Below are 22,164 nucleotides of genomic sequence, written 5' to 3' on the forward strand. Positions count from 1 at the left end.
AGTAGGTTTTTTAAGAATGGGGGAGACAAGGGCATGTTTGAATGCAGAAGGGACAGTGCCAGATGAGAGGGAGAGATTGAGGAGGTGGGCAAGATGGGAACAGGCACAGGGAGAGAGGTATCAGAGGAGACGTGAAGGGATAGGGTCAAGGGAGGAGGTGGAAGGGGGGGAGGACTGGATAAGGGCCATGACTTCCTCTCCAGATACAGGGGAGAAGGATGTTAGTGTAGGTAAAATGGAAAGGGAGGGATGACCCGGGAAAGGAGGAGGTGTAGTGCTGGGGGACTGGTGGGATATGATAGTCAAGGGCAGAGAGCAAGGAGGGAAGGTGAGGAGGGGGTGGGCAGAGGAGGGAGTTTAGGGTGGTGAAGAGATGCTGCGGATTTGAGGACTGGGAGGAGATGAGGTGCTTGAAGTATGACTGTTTAGAGAGGGAAAGGGCAGCACTGTAGGATGAGAGCATAAATTTGAAATGGAGAAAATCTGCCTTAGAGTGTGACCTTCTCCACTGTCGCTCGGCAGTTCGGGAACACTTTTGCAGATATCTGGTTCATTTGGAATGCCAGGGTTGAAGTGTGGATCTGCGAGGGAGAGTAGTGATAGCCGGAGCAACAGAGTCAAGAGCAGAAGTAAGGGAGGTGTTGTATAGGGAACCAGCTTGTTCAGGGCAGGAGAGAGAGAGCAAAGGAGAGAGAAGTGAGTCAAATAGGGAAGAAAAGGATACGGTGTTGATAACCTCAATGTTACGCCTAGTGATAGTGGCCTTGGGAGGTAGAGGGGGGGGAAGGGAAGAGGGATAAGTTAAAAGAGAGAAGGTGATGGTTAGAGAGGGGGAATGGGGAATTGGAATAATCAGAAATATCACAACGGTGAGTAAAGACCAGATCAAGCGAATGCCCACTCACATGGGAGGGTGAGGAGGTCCATTGGGAGAGACCAAATAAGGATGTGAGGGTAAGGAGTTTGGAAGCAGAGAGTTCAGTGGGGATATCAATTGGAATATTGAAGTCACCTAAGATAATGGAGGGAAGGTCTGAGGAGAGAAAGTGAGGGAGCCAGGAAGCAAAGTTGTCAAGGAATTTGGAGGGAGGGCCAAGGGGATGGTAAATGATAGCTACTCGTAGGTGTACTGGTTGGAAAAGATGTATAGTATGAACCTCAAATGTAGAGAATGTAAGGGATGGTTCAGGGGGTATAAGTTGGTAGGTGTAATCAGGGGATAGAAGATGCCAACACCACCACCATGGCGACCCCCAGGCCGAGGGGTGTGAGAGAAGGTGAGGCCCCCAGAGGAGAGAGCTGCAGCAGAAGTGCTGTTAGAGGGTGAAATCCAGGTTTCAGTAATGGCTAGGAGATGCAAGTTGTTGGAGATGAAAAGGTCATGGGTGGGAACCAGTTTAATACAGACTGATCTGGTATTCCAGAGTGCACAGGATAAAGGGACAATGTGGGGGAGATGTGAATGAGATTTTCAGGATTACTGTAATGAGTATGTGAGATTGATTTTGGGGACCGAGATGAATAGAGTGGAGAGATTGTGCGGTCACCAATGCTGGGAAGGGAACCTTTAGGTGGTGAGTAGGGAGGGGGCTTAACAAGATGTGTATGGAGGTGGGATGAGGTGGCATGGAGAGGTGGGTTGGAGGAGGGATTAGCAGTGGGGTAGTAGGAATGCAAGTGTAGTAGTAGGAGAGGAGAGGGAGGAAGGCAGACAGAGGAGGGGAGATAAGGGAAGGAGAAGGTGAAGGAGGCAAGGGGAAAAGGATAAAGGTGGAGGGAAGGGGCAGAGCAGAGGATTAGGTAGACACTGTGTGAGGGTGGAAGAAAACATGGTCATAGTGTGGCAGTGGTGGTTAGGGGAGGAAAACTGGAAGAAGGAATAAAGTATGAATGTGAGTGACAGTGCAGGAGATTTGCAGAAAATCACGTGAGAATACAGTGGATAAAAGGTTTCTGCACAATAGCAAAAGTTTATTATTGAGGGGAGTAAAAGAGGAGATTTAATAGGTGGAGAAAATGAATGTGAAAGTAGACTGTTAGAAGCTAGATTACATGTGGCAGGGCATAGGACTTAGGTAACAAGATATTATTTCTAAGAAGAAAACGGAAATTGGTGCAGAATACAGTGGGCTTTGAGGTATGTGTAATCACAGAGCTAGGACAAAGTTTAGCAAGTATAATGTTCTTACAATGAGCAAGCAGAATCCAGTGAATAATGTCCTGGCAATGCTGACATCCGGTGTTTGTATTGAATAAGTAGTATTTTGAGCTCTCATTTCATGATGTTACTTTGTCCAAATGTTGTTCGGATTTCTGGTGAAGTTTGCATGTTAAATATACAATGCAGTAACCAACATTGAAAACAAATAAATAGTTACAGTGTCCTGGATCTTCACGGTTTGTGTGAGAGACATCTGGAACCATAGGGCATGGCAAAAATAATAAGGCCTCAAGAAAATTTCCAAAATCCACTAAAGTAGATACACCTCAATCCTTTCAACAATGGACCAGGACGAAGTGAGGCATCTCAAGCAATGAGTCACACCTAGGGGTAAATTTACTAAGATTCGAGATGTTCCCCATTTGCAAAGAGATTAATCGCGCTGTAATTCGCCAGAACTCGGGTGATTTAATCACTTTTTTATTCCAAATTTACCAATAGGCGATTTGAGGCTAAACGAGTTTGATGAGGGTGAATTAGGTTCAGATTCTTGGGTGATTTTAAAGCAAGCTCGAGTGAGTTATCTCACCCGAGATTGCAGTGATTTCTCTCTGCACAACTCTCCCTAGCAAGCAGCCTGCACATATCAGCGAGATATGTGTAAGCTGCTTGTGTTGTACCTGTAAAAAACAGGTTAATGTTAAAAAAAATTACGTAGGGTTCCCCACGAAAAGCCTAACCAGCCCCAGACTAGCCAGCCTGTCCTGGTACCTAAAATTACGGGGAATAAAATGAATAGGGTTCCACCGTAATTTAGGTACCAGCACAAGGCTGCAGGGCCAATCCTGGTTTTAAATGTAGGTGGAAAAAAACGTGTAGGGTTCTCTCTATATTTAAAACCAGCACCGGATCCAAAATGGCCAGGATGCTAAATTTTTTAAAACTATTGTACTTTACAGTGGGACATGCCAGCATGCCTGCACTTTGGCACTTGTCGAACTACAAGTGCCAGCATGCGGCCAGCACCCATACCCCCACTGTAAAATAAATAGTTAAATACATAACACACACCATGACTAGTAAAGATTTATTACACACATCCATCAATCACACATGCTTACCTGTACCAGTCAGTCTGTCCCCTTGTCCAAGTAGAATCCGTGTGGAATGAACTGCAATAAAGAACATAAACTCACCTCCATCCTGACGCTGGTCTCTGTAGGATCCCGAGGCTCTTGGCAAAACAATAACACTGTTACCTGAAACCAAACAGACTAGTATTGATATGTGTCTTGTCACACATACCAATACTACACGAATGCCTGCTGACGGGATGCCACGGGGTTTCCCATGTCCTGCCAGCCAATCAGAGGTTGCTTCACATCTAGCGGCCTCTCATTGGCTGGGGTACACGAGGGACCAGCCAATGAGCGGTCACTACATGTAAAGTGGCTGCTGATTCGCCAGCGGACCGTGAGAAAAAAACAGATGATTCTAATCATCTGTCATTTTGCGTAGTGTAAGTATATGCAACAGCATATACTTACTCAAGTTCGGCATGGCATCAGGTATGTTGTTTTTTTATTTTAGCAACACCCTAGATGTGCCAGTGCCAGGATGCAGGTGAGTATACTTCTTTTTTGCAGGTCATTCCACATGGATTCTACTTGGACAAGGGGACAGACCGGCTGGTACAGATAAGTATATGTGATTGATGGGTGTATGTAATAAACTTGTACTATCTAAGGTGTGTATGTTATTTATTTATTAAACAATTTATTTTACAGTGGGGATATGGGTGCCAGCCGCCTGCTGGCACTTTTAGTTCCACAAGTGCCAAAGGTCAGGCATGCTGGCACCTGTAGTCCCACTGTAAAATACATTAGTTTACTTCTATTTTTCACTTTATTACCCCCATACCCATGACTCCAAGGGTGCGGGGAAAAGCCCCAGGCTTCAGACTAAGCCTCGGGTGCTCAGGAGAGGAGGTGACCCCTTCTTGGTGAGTCCCCACCACTCCTGAGATCCCTGGCTTGGACTGACCAGCTTGGGGTGAGAATGCTTTGGTCCTGGAGACCCGGTAACAGGGTTTTCTGGCTGTGGCATAACACCCCGGCTGTTTTGAATCTAGTGCTGGTTATAAAAATAGGGGAAACCCTACACATTTTTCCCCCTGTATTTAAAACCAGCACTGGCCCTACAGCCTAGTGCGGGTACCTAAATTACGGTGGAACCCTACTAATTTTGTTCCCCATAATTTTAGGTACCAGGACATGCTTACGAGTCCAGGGCTGATTAGGCTTTTTTGCAGGGGGGCCTATGTAATTTTTTTTAACATTAACCCTATTTTAACTATTTACAGGCAGAAACATACACAAATCACAATGATTTGAGTATTTTTCTGACCATCTCGCAGCTCAGGGGGTTGAGAGATTGAAAAGTGATTTGACAACAGAGTTTGCTCCTATCTCACCTGAGCTTGTCATCCTGATTCTTGGTAAATTTGAGAGATGTAACTTGTAGGTGATAAGTACCTCTGAGTTGACCTGATGGTGATTTAAGTTGAGTTGGCTATCTCTCCCAATTTTAACTAAATCGTTCTAGACATCTCACCGAAGATGGGACATCAATAAATTCTTAGTAAATTTACCTTTAGGAATGGAATCTGTCAGTCAACCGTTACTGCCCAATAAGGACCAATCCTATCTAATTGTAAGAATGGGCTCAGCAGACTTGGCAACATATGGGATCTGCCACAGGTCCAGTGCTTTCATACCATCATCCAAGGAGCCTAGCACTTTCATAGAACTTACATAAGTGATGATAAGCTTCGTTGGAAAACCCTACCGGTATGGGATTTGTGCTTTCCGTATAGGCTGACGTAATGCAGAAGAATGATCATCTTTTATTTAACATGGCTGGGGGAGATTGCCAAATAATTGCAGATTGCCCAATACTGCTGAAGATGAGTCAGTGTCACAAGATACCCAAATCAAGCACTTCTTCACTTGGAAATAGTGCATCCTCATGATAGTGTGACTCGGAGAGGCGTAAGGGGCACTGCAAGCTTTAGGGAGACGATGTATGTGATCCAGAAGGAATTGTGTGGGGGGCAAATCAGGGAGTAATTTCTGGAATAAAGCCATAGCAAACTCAGAAAGTTCAGAGGGCTCTACCCATTCAGGAATCTCACGAATCTTAAGGTCATTCCAACGAGCCCAGTCCTCCAAATCTGCCAGTTTGTCCCAAAGTGTAGAAAGTTCCAGTTGTGTAGTTTCTTTGGCAGAGATTAGATCAATGTGGGATGTAACCACCTCTCCCATCTTATTTTCAAGGAGGTTCATGCGACATCATGGTTCAGCTCTCTAACAGCAAAAGTCAATTCAGCTGTGATATCTTTCTTAAGATCACCAAGAAGTTGCAACATCCACCTCCCTGTTATAGGTTCGTCCATAGAAGCATCACCTGGAGGAGCAGATGGGGATGAGGCCATGGAGGGAGAAGTAGCCTATCCGGTGACACTTGTGGATGTGTAGATTGAGTGGAATGAGCCATTGGGGAGTTGTAGAAAAAACTCACTGGGGGTAAACCCTTAGCAAGTTTATTTTCTTTTTTACGTGCCATGGTGACCAGCTGTAGTCACAATGTGAGGGTTGACATCTGGAAAATCACAGGAGAGAGGAGAATGCAAGGTCTGGTGCTTATCCGCAAAGGTGGTTGGATAACAGTCACATTAAAGAGAAAGCAAAGCTATGAGGACATATCTAAAGGCAGATGGTTTCTTGTGGAGCAATGTGGCATATTAGCCACACAATGGCAGCAAAGAATCATGATTAGAGACCATGTAGAAGCAAACACACTCACAGCCAGATAGCACAGGTAGTTAAGGTTATGAGACACAGCTCCTTTTTCACTCCAAAGTGATAGAGTAATGAGAACCCATAAGCAGGGGGAAGAGGAGACAGAGCATGCAGGTCAGCAGGGAGTCCGAGCAGCAGAGTAACAGGGTCACAGGAGCAGGAGGATCTCAATCATAGGAGATCTAAAGCACAGGGAGGGCTTAACTCCGGTTGCAGAGAGGGAGCAGGCGGTACTGCACTGAGTGCGATCAATGTGTTCACCACTCCAATGGCCAGGAGGGGGGGATCACTGCTGGTCCCTGCAGCAGCGCGGGACTTCTCCGGGCCGATCCGGAAGTATGGTGCAGGAAAGATTGCTGGAAGTGGAGTCCTCACAGGCCGCAGAATGGGAGGCTCTGCCTGGGGTCTGGAGCAGGTAAGAAGCAAAGTGTAGACTGACCTGGTCAGGTGTGGAGAGAAAAGAACCAAACAGAGATGCTCCAGGTGCCACAATAGGTAGGCTGGGTAGCTGTAATTCACCTGTAGACCAAGGAGCCCCAAAGAAACGCTTTCATCCACAATGGCTACCAAGCCATGCCCCATCAAGATTATTTTAATAGAGGGGGTGGAGGAACCTCCAGATGAAATCGGAAGTTGTAACATCCCCCTTTGAATCTCTAAGACTCTAAGAGCTGGTAATAAACTCCATAGTTGGAATGCAAAACCGGAAGTTCAAGGGCGTGACTTCTGGTTATAGCTAACAGGAAATCGGCGGCTGTACCAGGAAGTGAACATTCCATGCTCTGAATGCAATTATTCTATTAATACAATATTTACACCTAGGCTATAAATAATAAAAGGTCCCATTTCTATATATAAAGTATGGTGTAATAGACAGGGGCGCTGAGAGGGGGGGAGCGGGTACAAATTACCAAGGTCCGGGATTGCTGCAGGGGCCCAGCGGGGGCCTTGGTCCTGCACTGCTCCCCCTCCCTCTTAAGTCACAGCCGCCCAGCACATGCTGCTATGTGCTGGTCTGCACTGGGAAACTGCTCATGGCATACTTTCAGGCACAAGTTGAAGGAACTATAATTTGGAATAAAATTAGTTAAAGAGAAGTAGCTGTTATGATTCATGCACAGTTGTGTAAGACCTCTTGAGCCAGGGAGAGGATCTTCCACCAATAACAGCCTCCCGCTGTTCCCTTAGTGATTTATTTACACATCGATACTTAGGTGGCCGTCTGAATTTACGCCTCCAGCAGTAGAAGCTTACACAACCAGCAAGAGGACTGCTGACTAGGACAAGACAGGAGGGTGATGTGGCAGTCCTTCCACAACTGGCTAACTGGAGTGAGGCTGCAGGTAATGGTATTAAAATGGGCATAATGGACATGGTACACCAGCAGCGACAGATGATGGGTCTCAGGAATGTTTAGGGACTGTGGTGCAGATGGGTAGTCAGGCAAGAAGTGAGTGGACAAACTAAGCAGGCTGCACAGCAGGAATGACCAGGGCTGTGATACTGCAGGATATCAGACAAGGACTGGACAGGCAAGATACATACAAGAACTTGGCAAACAAGATACAGACAAGAACTAGACAGACAAAATGCAGACAAGGACTAGACAGACAAAATACGAGCTAAGACTTGACAGACAATAAACAATGAAGTGGCAGGACCAGTGGATGAAGCAACAAAGTTCAAGGTGCGGCCTTGAGGGCTGGGGTGCGACTGCAGCCTTAATGATGTGGCCTTGCAGACCATGGTGCAGCTAGTGACAGCCAAGATGCAGCTTGAGAGCCTCAAAAGCAAGAACAAAATTGTTTCATGCTTCGAAAGATCTGGAGGAAGCACAAGGACTTGAAGCATTAGGTCCCGAAATTGTTCCAAATTGCCATCAAAGATAAGACAATCAGGGTCTTTAGCAATCATCACTGATTGAAGATCCCCAGTTGGGGTGGATACATCAGACTTTCCACATGGGAACAGAACATCAGACTTCTCTTTCGGGGTTGGTAAATCGAACTCCCCTCCTGGTGTCAGTACTTCACACCTTTCATCTGAGGTTGGTACATCAAACTCCCCTCCTGTGAGTGGTGCTACGGAGACCTCTTCAAGTTCAAAGGGTGGTACATCTGGCACCTTTTCTGAGGTCATTACATCGGATTCCCCTTCTGGTGTCGGTACTTCAGACCTCTCTTCCGAGGTTGGTACATCAAACTCCCCTCCTTGGAGCAGTACTATGGAGACCTCTTCTGAGGGCGGAACGTCTGGCACCTTTTCTGAGGTTGATACATTGGATTTCCCTTCTGGTGTCGCTACTTCAGACCTCTCTTCCGAGGTTGGTACATGAAACTCCCCTCCTTGAAGCAGTACTACAGAGAACTCTTCTGAGGGTAATGCATCAGACACCTTTACTGAAGTCGATACATTGGATTCACCTTCTGGTGTCGGTACTTCAGACCTCTCTTACAAGGTTGGTACATCAAACTCCCCTCCTGGGAGCGGTACTACAGAGACCTGATCTGAGGGTAGAACATCAGGCACATTTTCTGAAGTCAATACATCGGACTCACCTTCTGGGGTCTGGATGACTGAAACATCGAAGACCCCTTCAGGAGTAGGTACATTGGACACCTCACTTGAGGTCGGAACATCAAAGTCCTTTCCTGGGGTCTGGATGACTGGAACATCGGGAATCGATTCAGGAGTTGGGAAATCAGACTCCTCACTTGAGACCGGCACATCTGACTCCTTTCATGGAGTCGGTACTTTGGATTCATCAAATTAGACAACTGAGGCATTTTGGAACAGTTTACAGTTGGGGTGCCATCCAATTTTTCCTCCCCAGATGAATAATTTGCTGCTGCAGCACATCCACACAAGATGACAATCCAAGGAAGGCTTGTAGCAGCAGCATTTTGCATGCTCTCTAGGTTCTGCATTTTGTTAGATAACCCAAATCAGGATTCATACTTGAGGCCTGACAAGGCAGGACCTGGACCGGAATTGACAGCACTGAGACCATATTGAAACACTCCAGTAGCATCTGTTTTTTGGCCGGTTATAATGTTACGGTTCACGCACGGTTGTGTAAGACCTCTAGAGCCAGAGAGAGGATCTTCCACCAATAACAACCACTCGCTGTTCCCTTAGTGATAATTTACACACCGATACTTAGGTGGCCACCTGAATTTACGCCTCCAGCAGTAGAGGCTTACACAATCAGCGAGAGACTGCAGGACTACTGACTAGGATAAGACAGGATGGTGATGTGGCAGTCCTTCCACAACTGTCTAAATGGAGTGAGGCTGCAGGTAATGGTATTAAAACAGGCATAATGGACATGGCACACCAGCAGCGACAGATGATGGGTCTCAGGAATGTCTAGGGACTGTGGTGCAGATGGGTAGTCAAGCAAGAAGTGAGTGGACAAACTGAGCAGGTTGCACAGCAGGAATTACCAGGACTGTGACACTGCAGGATATCACACAAGGACTGGACAGGCAAGATACATACAAGAACTAGACAGACAAAATGCAGACAAGGACTAGTCAGACAAAATACGAGCTAAGACTTTACAGACTATGAACAACGAAGTGATAGGACCAGTGGCTGAAGCAACAAAGTTCAAGGTGCAGCCTTGAGGGCTGGGGTGCAACTGGAACCTTAACGATGTGGCCTTGCAGACCGTGGTGCGGCTTGAGAGCCGAGATGAATGCAGACTATGACACAGCCTTGCGGGCCGTGGTGCGGCTATGACAGCCAAGATGCAGCTAGAGAGCTGAGATGAAATGCAGGCTATGATGCGGCCTTGCGGCCCTGGTGCGGCTATGACAGCTGAAATGCGGCTTGAGAGCCAAGATGAAGTGCAGGCTATGATGCGGCCTTGCGGCCGAGGTGCGTCTCGAACAATATGGCAGACAGGTGAACTTTGGCAAGACAGGAACACAGGCAGGTAGCAGATTGACCTTGCTTGACAGGACAGTATATGGAAATGCCACAGGCAGTGGCAGGGTATGATCACAGGCTAATATAAACAGACAGACAGGTTCAGGACACAGTGACATTGTAAATATCATACAGGGAATCAGTACATTATATCTACCTATCTCAGACTCAGGAAGGGATGGATCAACACAAAAACTGTAGTTAAACCTCCAAATTGTAGTTTTTGGAGGTTTTCCGCAAGCCCCAAATGTATAAAAGTTGTCCACAGTGGATATAGGAGATGTCGGATGCGGCCTACCGGCACTAGTGTCCCCATGGAACTCAATGGGGCTGCAATGAGCTGGTATGCAGCATGCTTGTTCTCTATAGGCAGTGCCATCTATTGATGGCATTGCCTGTAGACTTCTAAATGCAGAGTTCAACTTAAGATGCATACACACTGTACGATCTGTTCAATGAACAATATCGTTGAAAGATTTCCCTTCAACTTTCTGCAGTGCAGGACAAACGATATTGGTTGTACACACTGAAATATATATATATGATAGATATCTTTCAGTGAGGTCATCCCGCCACATCTCTGAACAGACAAATCGTCCAGGTTGGCTGCATGTACGGACGACCATAGATATCATTATCATCCATGCGGGAACACGCATCATTGGTCGTTCTTTGCATACATAGCTGTCATTTGCATTTTTAATCACATGTATTTATTTATTACATGCACTCACTGCAACAGCCACAGCATGAGACCAGAACATTTCCCTCACGATCTTACTCAGGGTAGGATGTGTCAAAAAGAAAAAAGTGGTAAATACCTCCCAACCGTCCTGATATCAGTGACACAGTCCCACTTTTTAAACGATGTCCCGCTGTCCCAATAACAGGCTGCAGTGTCCCATGGGCAGACAGGAGTTTGAGGACACTCTTGCTATGTTACTCTCCATAGCAAAGCAGTGGTGAATGGATGCAGCATCCATTCAGTGCAGGAAGAGGCTGAGGACAGCCTTACAGCTGCCAAAGTGCTGGGCTCACCCCCATTGTGACAGGAAACCACAGTCACACCCCAAAACATCAACAAACAGGGGGCCTGACCGTGCGTCTTCTGTGTACACAAAGAGACCCGCTATGAACAACTAAAATTTTGGGAGGTATTCATATGGCTCCCCATATGTATGAATAGGAAGCCTGATTCACTATGGATCGCTATTGCGATATCAGCTGCGATTACGCACGGAGTTCCACTGCGAAAATATGCTAATAGATGCAATCACAAAGCCATCACACAGCCAGCATAGAGACTCTTTCTTCACATCCGTAATACCTTGCAATCCTCTGTATACATCAGTAACATCGAGTAACATCGGCCACCCACGCACATTTACAGCAGGTCTGACATCACTCAGAAATTGCGAACCTCTTCACATGCAGTGAGTACTCAAGCTGTGTTTGCCACAGCGGCTAATTTAAGCACACCCATGCAATGGTGTTCAAATGGATAGGCACGCCTGCGTTTCTACAACCACTCCCCCAAACGCTGACAGCCTGTCACTCACTCTGCAATGAAGTTCTTTCTGCATGAGTGATGGCAGTGAGATCGCAATGCTAACTCACGCATGTGCACTGCAGTGCATACACATGTGCAGTACGCACCATAGAACGATCTGCATTCACGATTGGAATTGCGATCTATGCTAAATAAGGCCCAGGGACCTCAGCAGATATCTGCGTTATCTACTTCAGCCCTGTGGCACAGCAGTCCCCATAGATTTCTATGATTCATCAAGCCCGCTCGCTAAAGCATCATTAGATGGCATTGGCTATAGAAGCCTATGGGTTTCTTTTTACAAAAATCCCTGGAGAGGCATCCGAAAGATCCCAATCTTGTACTTGTGGCTTGTGCAAGAGCAGGCCGATGGCCATGTATGAGCATTTTAACCCCCAGATCATAAACCTGGAAGACTATGCATCACCGGACAGCTCTATAATGGAAGAGCAGTCCTGGTAAGAAAGTATTACTGCTGGTATGGAGGTAAATAGAGGGGGAAGATTATCAGTAACATTTGTATGCATCTACAGTAAGTCACACTGCACATGCATCGGGGTACATTACCATTGTTGTTTGCAGCAACTATTTACCGCAGTGTGATTGACCGTCATGGAGCATTTGGCGGAGGTAATGGGGGAGCACTGGCAAAAATGCAAGTGTGTGAAGACCCTAGGCTCCGGGATCTCAGTATTGTTCATGCGGCCATTCTGCACAGCCATAGGGTTACTCAGGAGGATTATTATTGTCTTTGTATGCAGACACTTGAATTTGCAAAGGTGCCAGTGGACATCTCAAGACAAATCTAGATATCTGCGATATATGCATATTTTCACACATCCGCTGCATACAAATGTGCAGCTGCAGAAGCATTAGCATACTGTACATCTCTGAATCTGGCCCTTAGACTGCACAAGAGAAATTAGTAGTGAGTCTTCCCATTACTTGGACCACCCAATCAATTTCTGGAACATTTTTCTGTCTGGCTCCCTCACTTCCTATCCTCTGACATCTCCACCATTATTATGGGTGATTTCAATATCCCTATTGACAGTCCACAATCCCCTCATGCCTCCAAACTTCTCTCCTTAACATCCTCTCTTGGCCTCTCCCAATGGACTGACTCCTCTACTCATCAAGATGGACACTGCCTTGATCTTGTATTTACCAGACTATGCTCAGTCTCTGATTTCACTAATTCTCCTTTCCCTCTCTCAGATCATAACCTTATCACCTGCACACTATCCTCCATTACATCAACCTCAATGCCAAGCAAATCAACCAAACCTCCTCAAACCCGCAGAGATATTAATGCTATTAATTTTGAACAACTTTCCACCTCTCTGCAACAATCACTCTTACTTATTTCTAATTTCACTTCTCCTGAGACTGATGTGTCACACCTGAACCAGACCCTAGAACTAGCCCTTGATAAAGTAGCTCCAGCTACCCATCACATTCCGCGTAGACTTAGACGTCAACTGTGGCATTCCAAATTCACAAGACACCTACAAAAACTCTCACGTAAAGTAGAAAGTCAGTGGCGAAAGTCTCATACTCCAAGTAACTTCCTCACATATAAGACGATCTACCACTCTTATCGTAATGCACTGGATAATGCCAAACAGACATATTTTCAATCTGTTATCTCTGCCCAAGCCTCTAAACCCAAGCGACTATTTAATTAATTTAAATCAATTCTTACCCCTCCGTCACCCAACCCACCTGCTACTATCAGTGCACAAGATCTTGCTACCTATTTCAAAAACAAGATTGATAAATGAAATGGTATGCACTTCCTCAGTCAGGGTCTTGTTCAATTCCCTACCTGAACCCAGTGGCACGTTCTCTTCATTTGACCCCACTAATGAAGATGAAGTAGCTACACTCTTCTCATCCTCCTACTCTACTACCTCTCCTCTTGATCCTATACCCTCACAAATCAGTAAAGCTCTGTCTCCTGTGCTCATTCCACACTTAACTAAAATCTGTAATCTCTCTTTCTCTACTGGTATCTTTCCATCACTGTTCAAGCATGCAGTGAACACTCCCATTTTGAAAAAACAAAATTCTGACCCTAACTCTCTCTCAAATTACCGTCCTATCTCCCAGCTACCTTGCCCCTCCAAGCTACTGGAGAGACTTTCCTACACTCGCCTTACACACTTTCTTAACACCCACAACTTATTGGATCCACTTCAGTCAGGCTTTCATTCCCAACACTCCACTGAGACAGCGCTGACTAAGGTAGTAAATGATCTGGTCACTGCCAAGGCTAAAGGCCATTATTCACTTCTAATTTTTCTAGATCTCTCAGCTGCCTTTGACACTGTTGACCACTCTCTTCTCATACAAACACTACAATCCATAGGTCTTCAAGACACAGCCCTTTTTTGGTTCTCGTCCTACCTATCTAATCGCTCTTTCACTGTTCGCTTTTCTGATTCTACCTCCACTTTGCTACCTCTATCATTTGGAGTACCACAAGGTTCAGTATTAGGTCCTCTGCTTTTCTCAATATATACCACCTCTCTTGGCAAACTAATCAGCTCTTTTGGTTTTCAGTATCATCTGTACATGGACGATACTTGAATTTACCTATCCTCCCCAGATTTGTCACCATCTGTGCTGGTCCGTGTCACTGAATGTCTCTCTCATTTCATCTTGGATGTCATCTCACCACCTCAAACTTAATATATCCAAAACAGAATTAATTATATTTCCACCGGCCAATAGCAGTTACCAATCTGATATCTCTATTACTGTTGACAACTCGACAATCAACCCCACCCCACAAGCTCGCTGCCTAGGTATCATCCTTGACTCTGAACTGTCTTTTTTTCCCCACATTCAATCTGTCTCTAAATCCTGTTACATACATCTAAAAAACATAGCCAAAATTCGACCATATATTACACAAGACACTGCAAAAACTCTAATACACGCACTCATAATTTCCCGCATTGACTGTTGCAATAGTCTCCTTATTGGTCTTCCCAAAAACAGGCTCTCCCCACTACAATCCATTTTGAATGCAGCTGTGAGGTTGATCTTTCTCACCAAACGTTCAGTATCTGCTGATCCACTCTGTCAGTCCCTCCATTGGCTGCCGGTCTTCTACCATATTCAATTCAATATACTTACACTCACACATAAAGTTATTAACCAAACCACACCAACATACATCTCTTCACTTATCTCAAAATATCTTCCAACCCGACATCTCCGCTCTGCACAAGATCTGAATCTCTCATCCCCGCGCCTTCCTTGTTCCCATGCATGGTTACAAGACTTTGTTCAGGCTGCACACACCCTGTGGCATGCCCTCTCATGCACAATAAGACTTTCCACTAGATTCCAAACATTCAAGCGTTCTCTGAAAATTCACCTCTTCAGACAAGCTTATCAGATTCCAGGACCACCCACCTAACCTTTTATAGCTCCCTCTCTTCTTATAGTAAACAGCTATCACATCTTCTCTTTCTTAAATTTAACATCCTCCGAACCCTAGGCCAACTTTCCAGTGTAATTGGATTATACAGCCCACCAAGAATATCTGCAACTGGGTTGGACCAATTTGCAATATGTAGCACCTCTCCTTGTGTATCAACACCTATTTCCCTATAGATTGTAAGCTTGCAAGCATGGCCCTCTTACCCTTTTGTATGTCATGTATGTATGTATGTACGTATGTATGTATGTCTTTTACAACCCAGTATAATGTTAATTCAAATTGTAAAGCGCAACGGAGTTTGCTGCGCTATATAAGAAACTGTTAATAAATAAATAAATAACTTAGACTTGCTTCTGCAGCCACAGTGCAAGTGTCAGACACATCCCTCATATTGGGCTCTATTTATTAACATTATTTTCACTAAAATAAAGTGAAAAAGGGTGTTTTCACACCCTTTTCACATTATTTTAGTTTCACCTACAGTTACTATAGGGCAATTGGAGTAGAATTCGTAAAATTCTACTCCAACCATTAGGTATCACTTATTTTTAGTAATCAGATCGCATTTCCCGTTGTTGTAATGGGAAATGTGATCCGACCAAAATCACTAAAAATAAATTGAAAAAAAATACAGCGGAAAGCCCTGTGATAATAACGCCACCTGTAGGAGGCGTTATCCAGGGTTTTCCACAGTTACTGGGCTCCTACTCTGCTCTATAAGGCAGAGCAGAGCTGGGAGCCGGCCCCAGTGATCAGTTGTGTGGTTTAAACAAACAGCAAGCTGATATTTGAAAAAAAAATTGTAAAAAAATAAATTCACTTAGCTGACTCCATGGACCGGTGGTCGGGGCTCCGGTGATGACTCCCCTCTGGTCAGCTGGTCTCCCATGCTGCACTGTGGCCCAGTCATCAGCTGACTGGGTCATGGTTCAGGATGGGAGATCAGCAGACAGGAAGACATGGAAGACATCACCGGAGGCCTGACAATGCAGGTAAGTGTAATTAAGGGAGAGGGGGGGTCACGGGGGGGGGGAGCGGGGGGGTCTGCGATCACATGGGGTAAGGTTTAATGATGGGGGTGTGGCCTAGTTCCGGTGGGGTAGCAGCGGCGGCCGGTCGGCGCATGCGTCAGCACTAGACATGGTATTTTTTTTGCGAAATTACTGTGACTAGTGTGCGGAGGGGATTCTCAGGGACAGAGCTTCCTCGCAAGCTCTGTACCTGCAAGGGATTTGCAGTAAATCCCTGTGATATTGCCTGAATTCGCAATGTCAATAACACAATGTATAGAAACACTTCAATGTGCTTTGTTAAAAATTACATTAACTCAAGTAAAATGTGGTGAGCTCATATACTCTCCTTATCCAATTAGATTTTTCATAAGGTAGGTGTCCTTCCAATCGTAAGATAATTGTACAGATGGTATTCAAAGCATCTCTTACTTCCCTTCTCCACACTGCAGCCAGAGCTCAGCCCAGCCCGGCACCTTACCCAGGAACGTCCCAAGTATGTCAGAAGATCTCTCCTATCCTCTTTTTCTACTTGTACAAAAGCTTGAGTGACCCACTCCATCTGGTATCCCTTCTCTACAAATTGCTGTTTCATTTATTACCTTGTATTTGGAAGTCTTCTAGATTACTACAATTTCTCCTGATTCATTTGAACTGTCCTATAGGGATGTTCTTTAACCAATTTTCATGGTGCCCACTGCTTGACAGTATACAACTATTGACATCGACTGGTTTATTGTATGTCTAAGAGCAAATCTTCCCTTCTTTGATGAAAAATGTGACATCCAGAATATTGACTTATGTTTTACTGTATTCTGTGGTAAATATGAGGTTGTTGTTATTCTTATTTATGTTTTCAAGGAATATCAGTAAGCTTGGTTCATCTCCTTGCCAGATGAATAGGACGTTGTCAATATAGCGTCGCCACAGGACTAGGTTTGCCCCGAAGCTATGCTCAGACCAGATGTTAAGGTCTTCCCACCTGCTCATGAACAGGCTAGCATAGCAAACCTAGTCCCCATTGCAGTAGTTGTCTCTTGTTTAAAATACATGTCTTCAAAGTTCAAACCAAACGTAACTGTGTTCTAAAATGTGGGTAATGCAGTCCATGATGAATGTGATCTGTTGTGTCTCCATATCTCTATCCTGTTGTAGGCAATGTGTTACCGCCTCTACTCCTTGTTTATGGTCAATCATGGTGTATAGCGAAGCAACATCGCTTGTGCATAACCAGTAATCTTGTTTCCAATCTACTTGTTCTATTGTGCGTAGAATCTCTGTAATGTCCCTTACATATGACCTTTGTTTCTGTACATAAGGCTGTAAAAAACTGTCTATGTATACTGATAAATTAGATGATAGAGAGTTACTGCCCAAGATGATGGGGCATCCTGGTGGGTGTACTGGATCTTTATGTATTTTTGGTAAACAATAGAAGACTGGTATTGTTGAGTGATTATTGTTGAGGAATTGTTGTTCTTTCGGTGTTAAAATTCCTTTGTCTAAGCCTTCTTGTAGGAGGCATCTCAGTATTTTTTGATACTCTGTTGTGGGATCCCTAGATAGTATTCTTTATGGTTGTCATTAACTATCCTATTGCATTCCTGTAGATAATCAGTCTTCTCCATGATGACTAACCCCACCCTTATCTGCTGGTTTGATAACTATACTTTTGTTTTGTGTAAGTTCTTTTGGTGCTTGCCATTCCTTTTTTGTAATGTTCATGTGTTTGGGTGGTATTTTAGTTTTGACGGAGTCTATATCCCTGCTTACCAGTATTTCGAAGATCACTATAAGAGGTCCTTTCACATGTTGGGGATAAAAAGTTGAAGGGGGCTTTTTGTCTGTATGTTTGTAGGTGTGATCTTCTTTCCTCGATTGTGGTTGATTAATTGGATTTTTAATGAAATATTTAGCTAGAGTCATTTTCCTTGTAAACCTGTGGAGGTCCAGGTATGTCTCAAATTTAGACTTTTGTTTGGGGCGAATTTAAGTCCCTTGTACAGTTGTGAGTTGTGCTGTGCATGTAAATTCATCATACCTATATTGAATATCCCTCCTGTATTTTTTATTGGTGTTCGTTGTGCTTTCCTTGGTTTGTTTTTACCTCCTCTAACTCCTCTTCTAGTGTGTTTAATTTTATTTTGTTTGGTACTGTTGTGTTTCTTACGCATGCCTTTAGGCCTGCGTCTAGATCTAAAAAATTATCCTCCCATGCTTTACTAGTGGCAGGAATTGCTTCCGGTTGTGTCTCAGTGTCTGTTCTAGGGATGTCTTCATGATTAAGTATTTGAAAACCTTTCTCGATGGAGTGTCTTGCTAGATGCTCATAATCTTGTGTTTCATTTACACTATGGACCTCATTCAGAGTCAGTTGTAGCGGCCGCACGGTCGTACGCCACCGATGTTCGCTAAACTGTGCATGCATAAAGTTCACAATGCGCGTGCGCAAACTAGATGCTACGATCAGAAATTTCTCTCTCCTTGAACACAGCCAGGTTGGTAGTTTGAGTGCCAGATTGAGGCGTTTGTGGGTGGTAACAGGGGAAGGTGCTTGAAAATGGGTGAATGGAGATCCAAACGCAGACGTGCCTATTTATGCGAATGGCGTTTAATGGGAGTGCATAATTAACAAAGTAGTGTCATAGCACACGTGACATGGGAGGTTTTTACACTGACATGAACGTAGAGCTTAAGAGAGGGTATGGTCAACCTTAAGCTCTGCGGCCAGTTCCAATGGTTCCCTATGGTCTCGATTAATCCTTATATGCTCGGAGATGATGTGTAATGTGTACGAGAAGGGGGCGTATTTTTTTGTCTTCCGGCCGCTTCCTCCCCTTGGTCGGCCAGCTACCGATCCGATCTTAGGGACGCAACATGCGAGTGCATCATTTGCATATCCGGCCCCATTTCCCGTACAACCGTGCAGCCGCAACGACCGACTCTGAGAGAGGTCCTATATGTGGAGAACAGGCTGTCAAAGGAGGTTTCTGCATCTAGGTCTGAGCCTGTGTACGCCTTTCCTTGTTTCTCTTTAGGTTAAATGGTGTCTTTCTTGTTCCCTTCATGTAACTTGGTCATATATTGTTGATAAGTCAAGTTGAGTCTTCTGTATATAGGTGTTCTGATTTGTTGTTTCTGTTTTTTGGGGGGTGTCTCTTGTTGGTTCGATTCAATAGGCTTATGTTGTTTCTGTTTTGTTTGTTTTTTATTCTTAATGGCTTGTTTGTTCCCTAATTTGTCCCTGATTATCTTGGATTTTTTCTTGACAATAAGTTCCTCCTCATTTTTGTTCAGTATGCAGTGTGCCAGTTCTTCAAGTTGTTTGAATTCTTTGTCCTATCTATACTTGTCTAATTGTCCATTCAGTGACTGAATCTCTTTGTCTAGATTGTTTAGATCCAAATGGTGTGTGTCTATAATGAGATGGATCAAGTTTAGAGAACATGTGTGTAATATGGATCCCCATTTACTCATGAAGGTTTCATCATCTTTATTGTGGGATTTTTCTTAATTTTTAGACCCTTGGGTACTAAATTCATGTTTTAGATTCTTTAGAGATAACTTTTTCTAGGGCTAGAAATGTATCACAGAACTGTGTAGCATTGTTGTGTAGATCGGTTGTGCTTTCTATATCTGTAAATATAGCATTTGCCTTGGTGTCCCTTCCGGTTCTGATGCAGGAGCTACAAGGGCTGGGGATATTGGGTCACAATTAATAAAAGTTAATGACCTTAAGCTCACTGCGGGTTGGCAGCAATATACCTTATTAGTTAGGAGATCCCCACCTCCTAAATAGAGACAAATTACCTTTATAGGATTAAGGTATGCACCTGATTGGATAAATTATAGGTGCAGGTAAGTAAATAGAATACTGCAAAGCATTGGTAATAAGTAAAGTGTTCTTTTATTATAGAGTCACAGTGCTCTAAAGATCATGCCTAATGAGCAAGTATGTATACTGGTAAAAAGGGTGGGGGGAAGGTTTGATAGAGAGGGGGGCAACACAGGGTGAGTTGGTGTACAAGACCTGTGAGAGTCTCAATCCTGCACAATGTTCCGTGGGGTAATTGGAGGTGGGTGTCCCTCACCTACCGAATGTAAGTCAGCATAGGTTAGTGTACCCAATGGGTGTTTGTGGCAATCACATAAAGTCATATATACAGTAATAGCAAATAATCAGTCCTGGTGAGGCCTCACCTGCGTCGGGTATCAGTCTTCTGGTCACCTGTCCTCGGGCCGTATTCTGGAGAGCGTATACTCACCGCTCAAGCAGCAGGCACCACGAAAATTGGTTAAAGAACATCCCTATAGGACAGATCAAATGAATCAGGAGACATTGTAGTAATCTAGAAGACTTCCAAATACAAGGTAATAAAATGAAACAGCAATTTGTAGAGAAGGGATACCAGGAGGAGTGGTTCACTCAAGCTTTTGAACAAGTAGAAAAAGAGGATAGGAGAGATCTTCTGACATACAAAGAAAAGATCACAAATAATTCAAATAACTTCAAAATATCCTTCATTACCCAATTCAACAAAAATCACAGACAACTACGTAATATAATTAAAAAACATTGGCATGTGCTTCTTGAGGATGAAACGCTAAATTACATATTACCAAACAATCCCACAATAATCTACAGAAAAGCCCCTGACCTAAAAAAACTATTAGTCCACAGTTATGTAAAAGGGAAGAAGCATGTTCAAACTACATTGACTGGCACAATACATAATGTGGGTTTCTACAATTGTGGGGCATGCCAGTACTGCAAACTGGCCCCCAGAACCAGAAAGAAGAGAAACTCCTTTATATCCAACCAAACAAAAAAAGAATTCTGTATTAAGGATCACATTACATGTAACAGCACAGGTGTCATTTATTTGATCACATGCCCCTGTGGGTTGCAGTACATTGGGAGAACTACCAGGAAATTGAAAATACGGGCTGCTGAACATATTAAGAACATCAAGACAGGCTTGGATACACATAGTGTGTCAAAGCACTTTAAAGATAAACATAATCAAGATCCGAGCCAATTAGAATTGATCAGAATACAGGCAGTACCCATCTATTGGAGAGGGGGGACTATAAGAAAAGAATTAACAAGAATGAACTTAGATGGATGACCAACATGAAAATGATCTCATCCTGAAGAAGGCCTAACAAGGCCGACATGTGTAGGAGCACTTTTCTACACTCACTCAAGGACCCAAGGACTATTTTATCACCAAGTCTCCTCGCCGCAGGCACCCGTCAGAGTTGACTGCGCAGGAGCACCTCCGGAACCCTCTCCCATCCGAGCCGCGATCTCGTGACATCAGGCACGGATGACGCGGACACCCGGAAGTGTATCAGACTGCGGGGGACCATGCTGGTGAGTGGTGAGTATACGCTCTCCAGAATATGGCCCGAGTACAGGTGACCAGAAGACGGATACCGGATGCAGGTGAGGTCTCACCAGGGCTGTTTATTTGCTTTTACCGTATATGACTTTATGTGACTGCCACAAATACCCACTGGGGACACTAACCAACGCTGACTTAGCCGCTACATTAGGTAGGTGAGGGACGCCCACCTCCGATTACCCCACTGAACATTGTGCAGGATTGAGACTCTCACAGGTCCTGTACACCAACTCACCCTGTGTTGCCCCCCTCTCTATTAAACCTTCCCCCCCACCCTTTTTACCAGTATACATACTTGTTCATTAGGCATGATCTTTAGAGCACTGTGACTCTATAATAAAAGAACACTTTACTTATTACCAATGCTCTGCAGTATTCTATTTATCAGGATTATACTATAGATGACCAGCTTGTATTATACTAGATAATGATAAATAAATTATGTTCTTGCTTTCTTCTGATGGCAACATATACCATGGTTCATTTGTAATAACTCAGGGAACTGTGGTGGAACTCTAAATTAGAATTGATGCATGAATTACAACATGAATTTAAATATTATTTATATTGACTTTTCACAGGTCACTGGATATGTTGTTGAATCTCTTCTCCTTGTGACAAATTTATTGCTGGTCTCTGTGTCTTTTTCTATCTCCATTTGTGGATGTCGTTCTCTATCACGTTTACCACAAAATTGTCCCCAGGTAAGAGAAGGATGGATGTGAGTGCAATAGTAACACCAAGTATTGTCACTGGAGAATGTGCCTAGAGATGCCACTTGCTGGGGAT

At 44.3% G+C, this 22,164-nt stretch overlaps 1 protein-coding gene across 1 annotated transcript in view; it reads left to right on the forward strand.

Moving 5' to 3' along the window:
- The window catches only part of LOC148522936 (membrane-spanning 4-domains subfamily A member 4A-like), a 151,213-nt gene that overhangs the window by 127,263 nt on the left and 1,786 nt on the right, over nt 1–22,164 (forward strand). Inside the window, exon 6 of the mRNA XM_088473572.1 lies at nt 21,957–22,079. Coding sequence (XP_088329698.1) covers nt 21,957–22,079 — 123 coding nt within the window. The remainder of the gene's footprint in view (nt 1–21,956; nt 22,080–22,164) is intronic.

Source organism: Taudactylus pleione, unplaced genomic scaffold (genome assembly GCF_031769625.1).
Source record: "Taudactylus pleione unplaced genomic scaffold, aTauple2 ptg000136l, whole genome shotgun sequence".
Classification (NCBI taxonomy): Eukaryota; Metazoa; Chordata; class Amphibia; order Anura; family Myobatrachidae; genus Taudactylus; species Taudactylus pleione.